This window comes from Pelophylax lessonae (genome assembly GCF_965119305.1).
Source record: "Pelophylax lessonae genome assembly, chromosome: 1".
Classification (NCBI taxonomy): Eukaryota; Metazoa; Chordata; class Amphibia; order Anura; family Ranidae; genus Pelophylax; species Pelophylax lessonae.
In genome coordinates, this window is record NC_138768.1 from 203,434,383 (window position 1) to 203,456,262 (window position 21,880).

General features: G+C 39.9%; 1 protein-coding gene across 2 annotated transcripts in view; it reads left to right on the top strand.

The window, feature by feature from the left end:
* MEGF10 (multiple EGF like domains 10) overlaps nucleotides 1-21,880 on the top strand; it is a 202,254-nt gene that overhangs the window by 76,224 nt on the left and 104,150 nt on the right. For both annotated transcript variants that reach the window (XM_082253244.1, XM_082253243.1), the window contains exon 5: nucleotides 989-1,081. In XM_082253244.1, coding sequence (XP_082109370.1) covers nucleotides 989-1,081 — 93 coding nt within the window. The remainder of the gene's footprint in view (nucleotides 1-988; nucleotides 1,082-21,880) is intronic.

A 21,880-nucleotide genomic window follows, 5' to 3' on the forward strand; every position in this document is an offset into this window, starting at 1 on the left:
GCCCATCTAATAGTTTTTTGAAACTATCAATGCTTCCTGCTGATACGACTGCTTGTGGAAGAGAATTCCACATCCTTACCGCTCTTACAGTGAAGAACCCCTTACGCATTTTAAGGTTAAACCGCCTTTCCTCTAGTTTTAGTGACTGGCCACGTGTCTTGTTGTATTTCCTTACTCTGAATAGTTTGTTCCTTATGCTAGGGTCGTCAGTACAGTATTTGTACATTGATATCATATCCCCCCTCAAACGTCTCTTCTCTAGAGAGAATAGGTTCAGTGATTGTAGTCTTTCCTCATAGCTGATGTCCTTCATTCCCCTAATTATTTTTGTTGCCCTTCTCTGGACTCTTTCCAATTCCAGCACATCCTTCCTGAGGACCGGTGCCCAGAACTGGACAGCATACTCCAGATGTGGCCGGACCAGAGTCTTGTAGAGCGGGAGAATAATCTCTTTATTTCTGGAGTGAATCCCCGTTTTTATACATCCCAATATTCTGTTGGCTTTGCTTGCAGCTGCTTGGCATTGCATGCCACTGCCAAGCCTGTTGTCTACCAGTACCCCCAAGTCTTTTTCCATCCTAGACTCCCCCAGAGGTTCCCCCCCTAGTGAGTAGCTTGCTTTCTGGTTTCTGGCCCCCAAGTACAGTACTTTACATTTATCAACATTAAACCTCATCTGCCATGTAGTTGCCCACCCCGTTATTTTGTTTATGCCTTTATGTCAATGGGTGAATATTCCTTTATGAACCCTTTTATGCCTTTATGTCAATGGGTGAATATTCAGTTTACAAAAGAAAGTTTAAAATTTTTCGCTAGCAATAAATATATTACCTTCATTTTTCCTCTTATTTTAGCAAAGAAACACAAAGTATGTAAATCCAGCGTGTATAGGGAAAGAGCTCCTTAGTTATTAGAATACTTATTAGCTGGTTAGAACATTTTGGCTCTGTTTAATTTATTCTGTTTTTCTCTCTTTTTGATGTGACAGCTCACTGTGCTGATAAATGTGTCCACGGCCGCTGCATAGCTCCTAACACCTGTCAGTGCGAGCCGGGATGGGGAGGACCCAACTGCTCCAGTGGTAAGTGTCCAGCTGCTGCTGCCTGTCTCCAAATGTTTCTTCTCTTTTGTCCTTTCTGTCTGGGAATCAGTGCTAGCATGCATATGGTTCTGCTAGCTGACTTAGCCAGGGATGAGCTACTTAATGTTGGTTAACTGTTTGCAGCCATCATTCAGAAATCTGTGGCTCTGCATCTTTTTTTCTAGCATATTATCATTTTTTTTTACGTTACTTCGTGTTTTTTATTTCAATTATAGAAAAGCTTGTATTGAAATAATGAAAAGCATTGGGAGCAATTCAGCAAAGGTTTTCAGAGCTTATGTAGTGTGTTCCTGGCCAGCATTAGAGCAATTCAGCAAAGGTTTTCAGAGCTTATGTAGTGTGTTCCTGCCCTTAGGTGCATTTAGTTAGAAATTTGTGGGGTTGATTTTTTTTATAACTAGAGAGTGCAAAATCTGGTGCAGCTCTGCATTAAAACCCAATCAGCTACCAACGATTTTTGGTCAAAGCTTAGGCCCCTTTCACACATGCTGTCCGTTTGTCCGTTTTTCATCCATCCGTTGACTGATGAAAAACGGACATCAGTGTATCTCTATGTAAAAACGGATGACAACGGATGATCATCCTTTAACATCCGTTTTCATCCGCTTCCGTCAATGTGTGTTTTTTTGAACGGATGAATGCCCTATTTTTCATCCGTCAAAAAACGGATCGGACGAAAAACAGATGACAACGGATGAAAACGGATGACAACGGATGAAAAACAGATAACAACTGACGAAAAACGGATAACAACTGACGAAAAACGGATAACAACTGACGAAAAACAGATGAAAAACGGATGAAAAATGGATGAAAAACGGATGGAAAACTGATACATTTTGACGTGACTGAACTGATGAACTGAACGGACCGTATGTGTGAAAGGGGCCTTAATTGAACAAGCTGAAGTTTTAGGCCCCTTTCACACATACGGTCCGTTCAGTTCATCAGTTCAGTCACGTCAAAATGTATCAGTTTTCCATCCATTTTTCATCCATTTTTTATCCGTTTTTCATCAGTTGTCATCCGTTTTTCGTCAGTTGCTATCCGTTTTTCATCCGTTTTTCGTCAGTTATCCGTTTTTCATCAGTTTTTCGTCAGTTATCTGTTTTTCATCAGTTGTCATCCGTTTTTCATCAGTTGTCATCTGTTTTTCATCCGTTGTCATCCATTTTTTGTCCGAGCCGTTTCTTTGACGGATGGAAAATAGGGTATTCATACGTTCAAAAAAACGGACATTGACGGAAGCGGATGAAAACGGATGTTAACTGATGATCATTCGTTGTCATCCATTTTTACATAGAGATACATTGATGTCCGTTTTTCATCCGTCAACGGATGGATGAAAAACGGACAAACGGACAGCATGTGTGAAAGGGGCCTTAAGCTGATTGACTACCATGCACAGCTGCACCAGATTTTGCACTCTCCAGTTTTAATAAATCAACTCCTGTGTGTCAAGGGGCAGATTAGTTACTCTGAGCACATGTAAAGCTGGCCATACATGGATCAAAATTCAGCCTAATCAGCAGAAACCAGCTGAATTTTGATCCATCTGTGGCCCTTCGTTCATAAGGACTTCTCATGAACCGGCTTGTTGGAAAACTTTCATTCAATCAGTGCATGCAGTCGATAGGCTTCAGTGCTGGTTAGAGTAATCTGACAGTGGGGGGGGGTCCTGTTGTTAGAATACAGTGACACAGTGGAGAGGATTCCCGCATCCACTGTAGATTTACGTATCTGTTCCATTTTTTCATTTAGCCCACTGGTTGATCAAAGAAACTGAACCAAATATGGCAAGCTTAGCTGCATGTAAACATATGTAAGTACTTGTAAACCTAGGTACATTTAGGGTGCACTCAAACTGGCAGTTTTAATTGAGCTTGGGCACAGTTCACCTCCTTGCTCTTAACCATGCCTAGGAATGGTCAGGTGCACTGTGCCCAGGACCACTTAGAAGAGGTGGTCCCGGGAACGGTTCACTTGTGGTCTGGTACAGTTTGCTTCATTGTGATTTCATAGTTTACTGAGCACAAAAACAGGGATGGTTGTGGTGTGGTTGGCAAACGTGATGATGTAAGTGTGCCTGAGAACAATTGCTTATAGCTCAATGTGAATGCAGACCAGTGGGGTGGGCAGTTAAACTCAGGCATAGTTCAGTTTAACCATACCCAGTGTGAGTGCACCCTTAAACACATGAGAACTTTATCTGGGAAGAATACATTTTATACTTCCCAGATCATTTCTTCTGCGTTCAAATAAACAAAACTCAGGAAGTCAATGTGAATATATCCTAGAGCTGGCCACATACTACTAGATTGTAAGCCTAGTTAAAGTGGATGTAAAGGCACATATACCTTTCTGTGAGCAGCAGCCCCAGTCCCCCTTACACTTACCTGAGCCCCCTCTTGATCCAGTGATGTCCACGAAAGTCTTGCCTCCCTGGGGACTCGCACTCCTAATTGGCTTTTGGCAGGAGTGGGAGCCATTGGCTCCCGCTGCTGTCAATAACTGCCAGTAAGCCATTTAGGAGACAGAGTGGGTGGGGTCCAGCCTCGGCTCCATGTGTGAATGGACACACAGAGCTGCGGCTCAGGAGCGCGCCTGCTGTGGGGGCACCGGCAGGATGGGGGAGCCAGGAATGCCAGCATGAGACCCCACAAGAGGAAGATCCGGGTTGCTGTGTGTAAAACCATTGCACAGAGCAAATTGCCCAAAACGCATCAGTGCCTGTATTTGCTATGAACAAATACACTTGCATTGTGGTATTTTCAAAAGTGCTGGTGTTTTGTGGCTTGTTACACTCATTTTACTGTCATTTACCTATTGTGCATGCCAGGGTAAGCATTGAAGTTTAACCAGCAGATTGGATGTTTCTGCTTCAATAGGCTCCTGAGCACTGTGCTTGCTAGACATTTTTGTTCAAACCAGATGTAATGGGAATACATGCAGTATGGTGTGCAATGTAACACTCACTGCTGTGTGTTTTTGATGTGTTGTAATGCAATTGAGGGTTTCCATTCAGTCAACTTAGCGGTGAAACTGCAAGTCAGTGCACTCAAAACTGGATGTTTTCAATGTATTGAAATAAAAATAAACCCAGAAAAGGACTGGGTGTCGGGATGCAAATAAGTGAGAGGTACTGTGTGTGAGCAGCCCTGACAGACAGGACAAAGAGTGAGTTTGTGAGTGAGTTCTTGGAGCATTCAGTGACATCCAGTCCAGCCAATGCAAGCTTGTAGCTGCAAAGTAACAGTGCATGTGGTAGCATTTAACAATGGACCTATAATTTCACAGTATATTGCCATAAAGTTATATTAACTGTCTTTTAGGGAAGGATAACTCAAGAGTAATAGGGTGCTAAGATATTTGCCAAGTTCTCTAGATTACCTTTACTTCTGTTTGCAAGTGTGAAGCGTTAGACATTTGGTTATATCATTGTTATATGAAAAGAAGGATTCACGTTTAGATTGGTTGGGCTTCTTCTTAGAAACAGATCATGTGACTAAATTTCTAGACCTCCCACAGCGCTCAAGGCCTAGAACAGCATTTTCTCCAGGACAAAAAAGCACCTTAGCTCTACTACTAGGTCTTGTTCACAGCAGGCCTGCATGCTAAAATGTGCTGTTTTAGTATGTGAGCTGTTGACTGCTGTGTAGCGGCAGTGAGATGTGGTGTTGTTACAATAGGGTCACTTATTAGATCACCAGGTTGTTCATTAGAGAAGACTGGTTGGTTAAAGAAGGGTTACCTTAATATGGTCATACATTAAAGCACCAGGCTGTTGGCTATAGAAGGCTGGTTGGTTAAAGAAGCGCCATTTTAATATGGTCACTCATTAGAGCACCAGGTTATTGGTTATAGAAGACTGGTTGGTAAAGAAGGGTCACTTTAATATGTTCTTTCATTAGTGCACCAGGTTGTTGGTTATAGAAGACTGGTTGGTTATAGAAGGGTCACTTTATTAGGGAACACTCATTAGTGCACCAGGTCATTTGTATAGAAGACTGGTTGGTTATAGAAGGGTCACTTTAATATGGTCTCTCATTGGTGCACCAGGTTGTTGATTATAGAAGACTGGTTGGTTATAGAAGGGTCACTTTAATATGGTCTCTCATTGGTGCACCAGGTTGTTGATTATAGAAGACTGGTTGATTATAGAAGGGTTACTTTAATATGGTCTCTCATTAGTGCACCAGATTGTTGGTTATAGAAAACCGGTTGGTTTTAGAAGGGTCACTTTATTAGGGTCACTCATTAGAGCACCAGGTCGTGGGTTATGGAAGACTAGTTAGTTATAGAAGGGTTACTTTAATATGGTTTCTCATTAGCAGAGATGTATAGTAACGAAGTAGAACTACTTAAGTACTGTACTTAAGTACCGAAATGCGGTATCTGTACTTTCCTAGAGTAGAATTTTTTTCTCCTACTTCTACTTTTACTTCACTACATTTTTTCGATGATTTCGATACTTCTACTCAAGTATTTTTTTTTTGTGCTGCATAGTTACTCGTTACTTTTAAAAAAATTACCACTGCCAGAACAGTAGATGGCAGGTTGCATAAAGCTCAAAAAAATGTGTATAATGTCATTTGTAAATCAGCGCATACGAAAATAAAGGCTGTGTATAATAAAAGCTGCTATACCAAATCTTTCCAATAAAAAGAAAATATGAAACAAACAAATAAATGGTGCTACAGCCCTTAAAGTGCATCAAGAAACTACTAACAAACACAGGTTAATCATGTGAATAAATCATTTGAAATAATAAAAACAATATGATGATCATACTTTTGACTTCTTTCTTTAATAACTACATAACACAGTACTTGTACTTCTACTTTCAGTACTTGAGTAGAAATTTTTTTTCAAAACTACTGGTACTTTTTACTTTTAGTACTTAAGTAGCAAATTTTTTGAAAAAACTACTTGCAATACTTAAGTAAAAAAAATGTTGAATACTTTAGTACTTCTACTTAAGTAACCTTTTCTGCGAGCACTTCCACTTCTACTCAAGTAATTTTTTGATCGAGCACTTGTACTTTTACTCAAGTAGAAATTTCGAGTACTTTATACAAGTCTGCTCATTAGTGCACCAGCTCATTGGTTATAGAAGACTGGTTGGTTAAAGAACAGTCACTTTATTAGGGTCACTCATTAGAGCACCAGGTGGTTGTTGGTTATAGAAAACTGGTTGGTTAAATAAGGGTTGCTTTAATATGGCCCCTCATTAGTGCACCAGGTTGTTGGGTATAAAAGACTGGTTGGTTATAGAAGGGTCACTTTATTAGGGTCACTCAATAGTGCACCAGGATATGGTAGTTATAGAAGACTGGAAAAAAAATGAGCATAATTTTGGGGAACATTCTGGAAAAAACATAGGAGTTCATTTTGCTTTTAACATTCATACTGCAATTGTTAAATAATCAGCAGATAAATGTACTGTACAGTATCTACTGTAACAACATTTTCAATTTACGCTTCTGATGCCATAGCAGACACCTGCGTAAAGTTGTGCTTAGAGCTATACTGTACACTGAAAAAACAACACTACACTCAACTGAGTTATGCAAAGAAGTCTAGATATGATTGTTACATAGGCATTGTATGGGTTTCCATTCCAGTTGGTTTACATTACAATTTAACATAATTCTGATTTTACCTCAATCTTGGTAAAGAGTGAGTTTTTGTGCCTTTTTTTTTTTTTTTTGCACTCCAAAGTGCAGTGCTTTGGCCACAAAAACTGTATATCTTTAGGCTGTGCCAGGGCACAAACTGATCTCCTTGAGGTCAGATTAGAATGTGATATTCAGCGTCCGTCTCGGGTGCACAGCTGGCATTTATATTCATATTTTTCTTCTTGAGTGGGTGTCCAAATGTTCCCAATGCCTTTTACAGCTTTCATAATATTGAAAATGATGTGTTTAAGGATATATGTTAGAATGTGCTTTTTGTGTATGGGTTTCTATTGCTCAAGAGATTTGTTTCTTAATACACAACAATTCCATCTGTCCAAAATATAGATAATATTTCCAACTATAATTCAGTAAATAGTATTTCCAGTAGTTGCAATTTTTTTTGCGCTGTATTTATATAGTGCTCGGCGTGCAGCACATTTCTGTACCACAACTCTCCTGTGCGTTTTGTTGCACGTTCAGAAAATGCAAAGTGTGAATGAGACCTTAAAGTATACATTTTGCCCGAACTGATTTATTTAAATTTGGATAAAGTAGGGAAGAGTTAGAACCACTGTCTTGTTTATAGGTCAGGTCATTCCTGTTTGTGTGTGAGATTCACCCTACTGTCCAGCTGATTGTTGTCCCCAAAACAGAACTGGATGGGAAATCATAAATTGTAGTTGCCACTAAAACAAAAAGTGAGGGTAAACCTTCCTATGAGGACATCAGAGATTGCAAAGGAGAGATTTTATCTCACTTCCTGGTGCATCTCTGAGACAGGAAATAAGGAAGAATCTCCCCATAGAGGCACAGACAGCATACAAGTAAAAGACAAGGGTTTAATCCTTCCCAATTGTATCCAAAGAAAATGTTTTGCCTGTACATACACCACATTTTATACAGCATTCATTCTAAAAAGATGACTTATGTGTTGGATATCATGGAGGGGCCTCTTCTCTCACACATCTTATGTAAATAAAATTACTCTCTTCTCTTCTCTTCTCTTCTCTTCTCTTCTCTCCTCTCCTCTCCTCTCCTCTCCTCTCCTCTCCTCTCCTCTCCTCTCCTCTCCTCTCCTCTCCTCTTCTCTTCTCTTCTCTTCTCTTCTCTTCTCTTCTCTTCTCTTCTCTTCTCTTCTCTTCTCTTCTCTTCTCTTCTCTTCTCTTCTCTTCTCTTCTCTTCTCTTCTCTTCTCTTCTCTTCTCCACATTATACACTGTATATACTGTGAATGGGCCCTAAATCTTGCTAGTCTGTCATATAAGTAAACTGTGCCCATATAAAATAAACCTCCAAATACAGATGTAAAATTGTAAGTGGTCCATAACACCAGATTAGCAGATGGCTGTCAGGAAAGGAATCATATATGATCAGGAGCTGACAATGATTAAAATGTGAGTTGAAGTATATTCAGGTACCTAGAGGACAAACATGCCTGTCTCCAGCCATGGGGATTCAATGGCACCTCCATAATGTGTCTACATACCAGACTGAGTCTTGCGTTGACATCTTGTCATTCAGAGAGGATTATCCATGAGGGAGCAAACTGCTCTCTGGGTGCTGAATCACAGTTCGAGACATTGACTTGGAAACATTCCAGGGCTCATGCAGACGCACAAAATGAGATCCAGTTTCAATGGTTGCTCGAAATCTCATCATGCCATCCATAAGTAATATGACTAGCATGTGGACAAAAGAGACTCCTAATTTGGGCTTAAAGTGTTAATGCTGAACTTCTGTGGACCAGTCTGGAATGTGTGATAGAAGTGTAAAATTACAGGGATAAAATACGGGCTATACAGTGTAACGTCACCAACATGTTATAGTTCTATAAAATCCCTGTCTGCTTACATTGGTTTCATTGTTTTGCACATCATGAAGTAACCTTAAAACTGAGGTCAATGGCTGTTACCAACATACCCCAGGTTACCTTATGTAACCCATGTCATCTAAACCTCTCCTTCAAATTATTTTACCCTAAGACAATGATTTTATACATACACATATATATATATTTCAACTCTGTTTGCATGGAGTTTAGCTTTAAAGTCGATTCCATTCTTACTTATAGGTTTAGAACCTCCTCCCCCCGCCTCCAACATTTCTAATGCCTCGTACACACGCATCGATTATTGGCCGTGAATTTTCGGCTTATTAGTATGATGCTTTCGACAACCGACTCCGACTTTTCGGCCGAATAAAATCTGGTGTGCAGGCTATAAAATTTTTGTTGGCCGTCAACATAACAGCCGATTTTCCGTCAGTCAGTATAGATATCGGCAGACAAAAATCTGATGAGGAAGACTGGGCATGCTCAGGGAAGAAAAAACACACGGAAAGTAAACCAGCACATGACATCACTTCTGAAGTCGATTTTTGTTGGCCGAGAAAATTCGTGTGCAGTCTAGGCACATTCCAACCAACAAAACACCACTCTGGACAAAAGACGGACGATCGGTCGGCCGATAATCGTTGCGTGTGTACGAGGCATAAAGTTCTAGCAGGATTCAGAATTTCATGCTGTATGTCATTTAAAATGATTATCCTCTTCTTCTTTGGGTATGTCCTGAATGGGGCTGGGAAGGCAGCTAGTACTTGCCATTTAATGGATTATTGACTTTCAGTGATCAGCATCCCCTGCTTCCTAGGAACAGCTTCTAGGGAGCAAATGGGTATGTATTTCATTTCTTACCTCCTTCAAACTTGTAATAAACAAGAAATTTATTGCAAAGAGGTTTTTGTAGCCTTTTTGTATTGTTGAAAGTGAACCTTGCAGTAAAATTCAGTATGATGCAAGGTCTGCATATACTGTCAAGGCCCCCTCCCCCTTAAAAAGCACTCAATTTTACTAGGTAAAAAATGTACCTTTACCAGAAAAAGTTATAATTGTACTTACCTTCCACTTTGCCAGGAGTCACGTGACCATTCTTCCAGGACCATTCCTGGGGAATGCAGAGCAGATGAAACCTCAGAAGAAGACACTCTGGTACATTTTATGAGCATCTTCTTGCAAGATTGGTGCTGCTCTATATTACCAGAAGGAATGTGATGTCATCCTTGCCTAGTCACCACCTAGTCACTGCAGATTGAAGATGTATAAATCAACTTTCTTTTTTTGGGTGATTTTTAACCACTTTACCGCTGAGTACCGGAGTACTACTGCGGCAAAGTGGCACGATCCCGTCTGACGACGTAGACCTACGTCGCCAGACTCCTCCTACGTCGCCAGGCGCGCTCCCGCTGTTTTCATTCACAGCGGGAGTCAGGCCAAAGGGGGAGCAGCGGCGATCGCCGCTGCTCTGCCCGATCGTCGGAGAATCCAGTTTGGAGATCCGCCCGCCTGTGTAAACAGAGCGGGCGGATCTCCTCAGTGACAGGGAGTGACAGATCGGACTGTTCAGCATAGCTGGACATCCGATCTGTCCCTGTCTCACTCAGTCCCCTCCCACCCCACACGTCAGTAAGCACCAGGCATACATTAACCCCTCCCTCTCCAATAAAATTAACCCCTTCCCTGCCAGTGTCATTTTTACAGTAACAGTGCATATTTATAGCACTGATTACTGCAGTAATGTCACTGGTACCCCTAAAAGTGTCAAGAATGTCAGTCAAGAGTCCGATCTGTCCGCCGCAATGTCGCAGTCCCGCAAAAAAAATCGCAGATCGCCGCCATTACTCGTTAAAAAAAAAACACCAAAAATGACAAAAATCTTTCCCTTTGTTAGTAAACGCAATAACTTTTGCGCAAACCAATCAAAATATGCTTATTGCGATTTTTTTTACCAAACATAGGTAGCAGAAAACAAATTGGCCAAAAATTTAAAAAAAAATTGGTTTTTACATCTTTTTTGGGGGGAATTTCAAAATGTTAAAAATATTGTTATTTTTTCAAAATAAACTCTCTTTTTTTGTTTATAGCGCAAAAAGTAAAAATCGCACAGGTGATCAAATACCACCAAAAGAAAGCTCTGTTTGTGGGAAAAGAATGACGTAAATTTCGTTTGGGTACGGCATCGCATAATCGCGCAATTGTCAGTTAAAGTCGCACAGCGCCGAATCGCAAAAAAAAGTGGCCCAGACGTAAGACAGCAAAATGCTCTAGTGGTAAAGTGGTTAAAGGGGGGTTAGACAGTATATGTAGAGCATGCACTTCACTGCAAGGCCCAGTTTCAAATTAAACATCATATTCCTTATTTTATTTATTGAAGAATCTCAGTGAATCCTTATTTGTATATAAAATGATCCTTTCATTTCCCATGTTTAGTGCATACTTGATGAAACCATCATCAGAGCAAAGCAATGAGCAGAGATTAGGAATATGATTTTTTGCAGACTGGTACATTGACCCCGATGTTTTAAGTTAGCATGTTGTAATTGTTCTATGCACATACAGTATAAGGTCCAGCTATGTGGCAAAATCATTCAAACTGTATGATCATTTAGGCTTGTGTATAGGCAATTTTGCCCTTGGCAGGCATGGGTTCAAGTTCAGGATGCCTGTATTGTAGAATAGGGCAACAGAACTGCAACTTTGACAATGTGAAGGAATGTGGTCACAGGAGAGGAGGAATGTGACATAATACAGGATGTTGGGGATTACACACTAACACCCCTCATCCTTTCCACATGACCAAGCTGCACACAATTGAGGGACACAAACCGGAAAGCTAAAGAGGTTGGTTGGCTCCAGAAGAACTCTAATCTGCTGGATTTGGACATGCTACAGTCTTTTACTAATGCATTGCTTTATCCTTATGGTAATTTTGGTATTCCCTTCACTTAACACACGTATTGGACATTTTTAGAACTCTGCTGTGCCCCACATTGTATCACATGCAACCTATATAGGTATTTATATAGTTTTCTACTGTATCCAAGTCAGCAAAGAAACAAATTAATCTGCTTTAGGACATGAATGTTAATCATTTTTAAAAAATAAATCCAAATAAACGTTTAGCCGACCAAAAGTTGAAATATCAGTTTAGGGTAAATGCACTATCTTGAGTCACTTATGGCGCTTTTCCACTGCATGGAACCGAACGGTTCGGCTCGCTTTTGTGCTTTTCTACTGCTGGTACCGCATGGTACGGTGTAGGAACGGTTCGGTACGGTACGGCGGCGCTTTTCCACTGCATGGAACCGAACGGTACTGCTCTCAAAAACAGTACCACCTCCAAGAGGTACCATACCCGGTACCATATCCCACAATCCTTTGCATGCAGTCACTACTAGCCACTGATTGGTCAGAGAATCCCACCCACCCCATTGTTATCCCACCCACTTAACTTTAGTACTACTTTAGTGGAAAAGCAAACCGTACCGTACCGAACCGTTCCAACACCGTACCATGCGGTACCAGCAGTGGAAAAGCAAACCGGCCAAGCAGGGCCAAGTAGAGCCGAGCCGGTACTTGCAGTGGAAAAGTGCCATTATATTGAGATTCCAGTAGTGAGATCCCTGTTCTTGAGCTTTAAGGTCTGTACAACAAAATAAATGTTGCTCCCACTATCTATCTCTTGGATTTTTAAAATTTGACTCCATTAAGTAGAAAATCTCTACTGTCGCAATGGGTTCAGCTCTCCATTGCAAGGGATACCTGCTTATTGTACTCATGTAGGCGTCCTACTCTTTGTGTGACCAGACCCCCCCCCCAAAAAAAAACCTCTTCCCTTTGCTGGAGGACCAGCTGAAGATCTCTGACCTCATCCCATAGAATGCAGGACCTGCAGTGCTCTATTGTACGGGAAGGGGCCTGGGGGCCTGCCCACATTCCAGAGGTTTGGCTGCTAGGGGAGTGGGGAGTACGGTAAGCATATCATCTTCTTCATCATTCCCCTGGGCAAAAACAGCAGTCAACCCTTGCAGTATAAGGAGGACCCACTGCAAGCATAAGGATTTTTCATCTCCGGAGCTCAGATTGAGGTGCTTGTTCACACTAGCCCTCGGCATTTTACTGTGTAGGCTGGTGTCTGTTGTGTACCAGCAGTGAGGGGGGCAGTGTGATGCCCTTTTCATTATAGTGGTAGTAAACCACATAAGAAAAAATTTGGGCCCCGGGTAGTTAAAGTCATAATGTGCTAGTATGCATCTCATACTAGCATATTATGATAGACCTACCTGAAAACAATGCCCTCCAGTGTTGCGCTGTCATTGCTGAAGGCACTTCCATCTTCACCCGGTCTTCTTTCCAGGTTTGCGAACTTCGGCGATATGAATGGCCGAGCCGGTGATAACATCGCTCCCACTGTAGAAGCGGTAGTTGCTGTTTACGGCACGGCTCTGAAAGAATGGCACGGGTATGCCGTTCCTTCAGAGCGCATGTGCCGTTGACGTCACCGGCTGCATCTAAGGTAAATATTTCCTAAAACAGTGCATGTTTAGGAGACATTTACTATACCTATATTATTACAGGCTTACCTGTGGCAAACATCATACATGGGAGTTTACTCCCACTTTAACATTCATGCACTGCAGCTGAGCTGTGGAGCATTTACAAGCGTTGACATGTGATGCGATAAGTTGCACTGCAGAAGTTTTTTTTTCTGCTTTGCACCACACATCACTGATGCATTATAGAGGGAACTGGGCATGTTGAAAATAATTGTTTTCTATGTGCTGTAGTGGTGATCATTATAGTGGGAACCAGTCCTCAGTTATATACTATGAAAAATGCTAAAGGGGGAGGGGAAACCCCTTGTGTTGTAGCAAAAGGAGTGAGACTTCAAAGTGGATAGGGACAGAGCAAAATACTACAATACTATGAGATTTTCCCATTGGTATTTTCTAGAGGGATACAAGGTCATTCGATTACATACCCCCCCAGATCAATTCATTGATGTATGTATACATATAACAAACCCATTTTTTGTACTTGTTTTGTTAGGCTTGCATTGCAGTCTATGGATGCAGATGCTATCGAAGGATACAAAAGCTCAGTGTTTTTTGAACCCTATATGGGTTCTCCCATTCCCCTCTTACATAGTATGTCTACACAAAGAACTCAGATGCAGTGCAGATTTGCTTCCCACTTCCCGATGTTTTGTCAAGTCGGACAGTGTTTTTTGACCATCTTGACCTTCTGATTTATCTCTACAGAAACTTTTTTCATGCTCACACACTATAGACCAGACATCTTCACGAAAAACAGACACAAACACTTCCTGTTGCTTTGGTCTGCACAGTATCTGAGGATTGTGCAGTGTGTTATGTCATATCCCTGCCCCCTGCCTGCTGGGGCTGAGAAATAGCATTTAATCTGTGTGTTTTAAAAGGTTGTAGAAGAAAGGGCTGCAGATAAACAGGTGCAACTTATGCAGAAGGATTTGTTTCATCTCTGTGTATCACCCAAGGCCAGTCACTTCACTGGGTAAATGTATGGGATTACAAAAACAAAAAAAAAATCCTATACCCTCCCTTAGTGATAGCCAAACCCTTCTTTCTTTGTGTCTCACATGCTCCCCTTCCCAGGCACAGCAGCTCACAGTGGGAGGAATGTTTTAGCAGTGGCAGTGCCGTCAATCCAGAAAGCAGTGAGTGGGAGTAGGCGTAGCCAGGTGCTTATTGACAGGCTGCATCAGCAGTGACAATGCCGAAAGCCTTTTCCCCTCCAAAATGTTTTCTTTTTCTTTTTAAACGGTTTTTATTGAAGGCAAAAGAAACATGGAACAGCAATATGCAGTGAAAATAGTAGGTACATGCCTAGATAAAACAAGGCACATTGAGATACAAAACTGCTGTATACAAAACTGCTGTATATAACGTACAAACAACATGTAACAAATGCAATACATATATGGGATCGACCCGACGTACCGTCTGGGATGCAATGAGGGTACGCTCAGACTGTAGGTGAGGCCGAGGCCACGCTGCGTGGATGGACCCCCACACAGAAGGGGTCTCAACCAAAACCAAGGTATAGCTCTTAAGTGGGTACGCCAGGGGCCGAGTGGGGGGGGGGGGGGTCTGGGTTGACAGGTCTGGAAGAAAGTAGGGTAAGTAGGGGAGGGTCATGGGGGGGAGGTAGCAACAGGTGTCCGGAGGGAGCCTCGAACTCTACTAGGGGCCCAGGAGGGAGCAATGAGCCGGAAGTGAGGATGCCCAATCAGGTGAGTACAAGGCTGTCGTCAAGGCCATCCTCCAAAATGTTTTCATACCACTATAGTGCAAGAAGGTAGAGCCTACATGACGGCGGCAAAGCTGCTCTGAATTCAGGAGCAGTGCAGCATCATTGCCACACCATCACAGGAGGCTGCATTAGGTGGACCTCACTTGCAGATACACTGATAATGAAGTGCTGCTGTATGTATACTTCTACATTAATTTGCTGCATGTAATGTTGTCTGCTACAAAGTTTAAGATGACATCTTACTGCTGGAATTTCAGATTACACACGTATCAATAATGTAATACTGAGGTTATGGTGGGCATTAAAGAGATTGTAAATGATCATCCTGTAAAACAACCCATTCAGTTTGAAATAGAAATGAAAGGTAAAACATTTGTGTATAAATATAAAAAAACTTTATAAATACCTTTTTTTTCCTTTTTTCATAAGTGATCACATTCCCTCTGTTTTCAGCTGCATAAGAGCTGGGGGAAGAATAGCAGCAGCACACTGAGCTGAATGGCTGTGCAGGTGCGCATATCAGGACAAGTCCAATCATTGGAAGGGAACAGGCTAAGTTCCCAGTATAGCTAGAGAACTAACCAAGCTGGGAAGGATGTGCTTCTATGCCTAGTGTGGTTAGTCTATAATAGGAAAGCAGAGGGACTGGCAGGAACATCAGGGATTTCACACAAAGGAAACAATACAAAGAGAACAGGATACTTTGTCATACAAGTACATGATACAGCAGGTACATATATGGAATATGAAATGTTGGAGTAACAAACGCTTTAACTGGCATAATCATAACCGTTTATGCTTCGGGATTATAGCCTTTCTTTTTTGTTTATACTGTAAATCCTGGCTATATATATATTTGGATTGTAGTACGCTACACTATGTACTACATGAGAATATGCAGGCGGACATCCATGTGCACTAAATTAGTCTAATAAAGATTTATTGAGCAAACACAATGGGGCAGTCAATGTAATCTGACCAGATAGCAGATGTGTTGAACTTATTGCCCAAAGCTATATACCAAGCCATCCATCAGACATGATCAGGATCACTTTTAAAATACCGTTCATGATATTTCAAAGCTGCAATGTTTATGTATCCTTAGCAGCAAATATGGATATTTCAGAGCCTGTGTGTTATTATAAAAGCTTAGAGTGATGTAGGCTATAACCAACCAACACACTGTAGTTGAGCCCATTACACTAGTAGACCTTCAAATAAATGTTCAAAATATGTACAAACACTCATATGAAAATTCGCACAAAAATTCTCAGTACATTGGATAACTGAACATACTTGAAGATCTCATTTTCTTTTAACATTTGATTTTGGAACAAATGAACTTTCCGAAGGAAAACCACATACACTTTTAGAAATTTGTTTGTTCCAGAAAAATTGTTCATCCTGTTCCTTCACATTTTTTTGTCACTATGGTTGAAAACGAACATCGATTTTACCCCACCAGCAATTAAAAAAATCAAGTGAGCTTTCTTAAAATGAAAACTTTCTAACAAAATACTTCTACTGTATGGCCAGCTTTAGGCTAATTGACATGAATGTGCACATTTGTTTTAATGCCTGGCAAGGTCAAGGTATTTTTGTATTTTAGCATCTAAAGAAAAATGTTGCATTGTACAGTAGCTTGAAGGAAACATGTACATTCTAAGATATAGAGGCTGCCACTGCTGAGCGTTTGGTAAAAATGCCAATAGCCTGACTGTCCCTGGCTTCAGTGTTATTTATGGTCAGGAACAAACATACAGCAAAGTCAACTTCTTGTAGGTTGGTGACTTCATACTGATGGCACTGGGTTAACAACATGGCAACCACAGAACTAGTATTTCCGAAAGCAAACTTAGTAATGTCAGCCTCCATATTTCCTCAGTATAGGTTTCCTCTAGTGCCTGTTCACACCAAAACGTTCCATTTGCATTTCCCACACTGCGTTACAAATGCACTGGGTGTGCGATCTGTTGCGGGTGTCTGTAAATTCCTAACAGGGCACGTAGACAGCGCTCAATAGCCTGGATAGCCGGGGATGGATAAACCATAGGAATTGAAGCAGGATGCAGATAAAACAGTTTAGTTCATTGTTCACAATGTCAAAGATGAGTCATTAAAAGGCAATGATACCACTCTAGTGTCCTTGGCTTTAATGGGTTATAATCATCGAGTCATCCTGGTTCCCACAGGCACCCATCCTTCTTCCATACCTCCAATTACTGTCCTGAAGTGACGCCTTTCAGGCGCACAGGCGTGTTATGGCTTGGCTCCCCCAATGCCTGACATCTATCTCCTTTCAGCATGGGTATTGGCTCCCCCTCCATGCCTTTTTGGTTGTTGGACTTGATGATTATAATCCATCAATGCCCAGGACACCAGAGTGGTATTGTTGGCTTTTAACTAACTACCTTTGACATTGTGAACAATAAACTATACTGTTTTACCTTCATCTTGGTTCAATTCCTATGGTTTATCCATCCCCGGCTATCCAGGCTTTTGAGCGCTGTCTACCTGCCCTGTTTGAATTTATGTTGTATTGCCAGCTGCACTAGCCTAAGGCTGGCCATACATGTTCAATTTTCTTGTACAATTTTCTTTTAGATTTACCACAAACCACATAATATGAGGTCAAAGCTAAACAACACTTTCACTTGTATCTAATTAGGCAGGCCTTTGTACTACATAGTTGAAGGTAGATTTCTAGAAAATTGTACAGAAAATTGTAAGAAAATTGTATAGTGTATGGCCAGCCTTAGAGTATTATAATCTCTCTCCCCTGCCTATACAGGACCTGGATCCACAGCTCTTAGTGCTTGAGGCACTGTCTTTTTTTCTTGTTGTCAGGAGATTGCTAACGACACCCAAAATGCAGATTGCAAAAGAGCATGCGATTTGGTTGCGGTCTGTTTTAAAAGTAGTGCATGCACTACTTTTGGTGTGATCCAGTGAGATTTCAGCCCATTCAAGCGAATAGGCTGAAAATCGCATCGCACAGGAATGAGGAGAGCCTTCCTGTGCAATTCCAGTGTGAACCAGCACTTAAGAAAGGTGTTTCAATACTGTAAGTATTTTATGAATTTAGTAAAGTAAATAATGAAAAATGTACTATTATAAATACATTTTCAAAAAATGATAAACATGTATTTTTAATAATATTTTTTTGTAATTAATAGTAATAATATTAATGCTAATAGTGATATATTTATAATAATACCAATAATATTAATAATTACTATGACTAATAATAATAATAATTATTATTATTATTATTATTAATATTATTATTACAGCATACAAACACCATTCAAACCAGTGCCACTCTCAACCTCCCTCGCTCAGACAATGGGAAATGTACCCATTACTAAATATTAACAAGAAAAGTTGCATGAGGAAGTAAAACAACTACGATACAGTAATATCCCCCAGAAAGAGACCGAGATATCAAGCCATTGCTGACAGATTTTAATAAACTTCTTAGGACAGGCCCTGCCCTAACAGATTAATTCAAATGTAGGTATGTCTACATTCACTATATGGTGGAACTGCTGCACTGATGGCGAAGCAGCACTCTTCCAGTTTAACCGAATAACCTTTTGAGAAAAGGGAGACAGACTCAAAATGGAAATATGTTAGAGAAGAAGGGGCACCCACGTCCCGATATGTATAAATGGAGATAGAGAAGAGAAAGGTGCGCAAAAAAGGGGGGGGGGACTTTCTAGAGGGGTACCGTCATTAGACCAATAAGTCAAAAATTATATAAAATAAATATTTTATTAAGACATACATATAAAAAATATATACTGTATTTCCAGACAGTAGAAGATAGTATTGCAATAATCGATTAAAAACATATAAGTGCAAGCCAAATCATAGCAAACCATGTATCGATCAGTAGATGATCGATACATGGTTTGCTATGATTTGGCTTGTACTTATATGTTTTTAATCGATTATTGCAATACTGTCTTCTACTTTCTGGAAATACAGTATATATTTTTTATATGTATGTCTTAATAAAATATTTATTTTATATCATTTTTGACTTATTGGTCTAATGACGGTACCCCTCTAGAAAGTCCCCCCCCCCCCTTTTTTGCGCCCCCTTTCTCTTCTCAATCCCCGAATAACCTTTTGGATATAGAAAAACAACAAGCGAAGTAAAGTGTGTGTATGGATACACAGGATGAGATCATTAAGGATCCCCAAAAGCCCAACTTTCAGGGTTTGTGGGACCAGAAGTTGTGAGGTAGTTTCCAGAAAAGAAGATATATCCTGCCATAAGGTAGACAGAACTGGACACACCCAAAACCTTTGTAGAAGGTCCGCTATCCTCAAGGTCACAACTGGGGCAAGAGAATGTTGACCCAAACCAAATATCCGCCAACCTAGCGCGGGTATAATGCAAATGATGGATGAACTTAAATTGTATTCATTTATCAGGGAACTAATAATATCTTGAAAACAAACTTCAATAGCCTCATCCCAGCCCTCTTAATATTAATAATAATTACTAATAATAATATAGCTGATGATGATGATTATTTTTTTACAAATGTTTGTTTTATTATAATAAAATATAGTGTGTATTGTATGTTTTCCTTTCAATGTAAATATGCCATAGATAAATTCTTCCATACTGTGGAATTGTATTACAATACGTGCGTGCTTGAGTAGTAAGCTTCCACCTCGGGGAATATGAATCCTGACACAGAAAGGTCTAGAGTGCACACTACAGAAAAATAGCTGCAAATCTTCAAAGAATGAGACAAAACTGCACATTTCTATTGTGTGTGATCTTCATGGCTCAGAAAGCATTGACAAAATGACAAAATGCCCTAGTTTTTTCAATAGAGAGGCTCCCTTACAAAACAGGACTGTGCATGAGAGCACAGTCGCCATAGGGGCAGAAAATCCACAATGCACTAAATGAATCTTGGAGAAACAAAACAGATGAAATGCAATCCACAATTGTTGCTGGGTCTCAAAGCAGCCAGGGCTTTTATGTAGGACAAGAGGGTTGATGTATCTTGTTTTGGTAAAAACATGTCTTGCTCTAGATATGAAAACACTCTCATCTGTGGCTGGCTTGGCTACAAGCTGGACTTCCCGGCATGATACCGCAGAGATCATTTGTTTACTTTGTCCTTGACTTTACCAGTCCTTCCTTCATCCTTCCCATAAGGATAGAGAGTGAGCGAGCCTCTGTTAAAAGTCTATTAGACTGGTACCAACATCCATAAATAATTGGAATAATTAAAGAGAAAGGAGGAAACTATTACTTATACAATAGTCTCCAAGAAACAGAAGGGAAAGGGAGATTGTGTATTGGACTTTCTAGGTACCTTGGGTATAAAGTCTTGTACAGTAAAGGTATATATAAAATATACATTTTTATTCAAAACATAGATTAATTTAAAAGAAAACAAAAAAAGAGGAATACAATAGCAGTTTGTTCTTAGGGGGAAAGAAAACTCATACTCATTCCAGCTGAGTATTAACAATATCCAATTGATACTTAGTGCGCTTAGAGAGTGATGTGATAAATACAAATTGTGTGCTTGTTCCTCTACATGTTTTGCGGTGATAACCCGCTTCTTCAGGAGGATGACTATATTACTACTCTAGAAATATGATGGAGAGATAGTTGTAATAAAAAAGTATTGGCGACCACTTTTATTATTCCACTGATGGTAAATTCACCACCATATTGGCCTATATCACAGGTTTAATTTTTGAAGTAGACACATTTTTTGTATTGGAGGTGGTCCTCCAGGATCCTAGAGGGGGTGACTGGGACAAAATAATAAATCTATGTTTTGAATGAAAATGTATTTTTTTATATATACCTTTACTATACATGACTGTATACCCAAGGTACCTAAAACGTCCAATACACAATCTCCCTTTCCCTTCTGTTTCTTGAAGACTACTGTATGGGGAAATAGTCTCTTCCTTTCTTCCTAATTCTTCCCATAAGGATGATGGCATGTATTTATTTACTGCACTACGTCGATAGATTTTCCTACACTCAATGACCTGGACAGCTCTGTACTATTTACTGAAGTAGAACTCACAACAATAGTAATTACTTGTAACAAGGGATCTGCTATATTGTTAAAAAGCTATCCAGTAAACACGGCAACTATACTAAAGTCAGACATTTCATGCTTTTTTTTTTGGTGGGGGGGGGGGGGGGGGTTGTGTAATCCCTTAACCTCCCTGGCGGTATGATTATGTCAGGAATTACATACCAAAAGCGGTACAATTGTTTTCATGGAAATTTGGCGTTATGTATTATAGGCCTACAATTCTTAGTAATTACTGACTTAAACCTGACCAAAACAAGACTCTAGTAGACATCCCAGATGTGATAAATTTGAAACACAAACGCGTGAATTATAATCAAATCAATAATATTATTTTATTATTTAATATATAATATATAATATATATAATAAAATTATATTATTGATTCGATTATAATTCATGCATTATATATTATATATAGATATATGTGTGTGTGTGTATGTGTATATATATATATATATATATATATATAAAATATATAACGCATGAATTATAATTGAATCAATAATATAATTTTATATATATATATATATATGTGTGTGTGTGCATATATATATACACACACATATATATATATATATATATATATATATATATATATATACCGGTATATATATATATATATATATATATGCGCATATATATATATATATATATATATATATATATATATATATATGCATATATATATATATATGAATATATATATATATAATATAAAATGTGTTTTGTGCAACGTTTTTTTTTTTTTTTTTTTTTTTAATTTCCCTCCCTAGTTCCGCTCCCATGCAGCATTGCTGCTGCAGGGAACGGAACTAGGAAGTGATCAGACCGACGGTGGACGGAGGAGCGGCGGGACTCTCGGCTGGTGGTCACAGCAATGAGA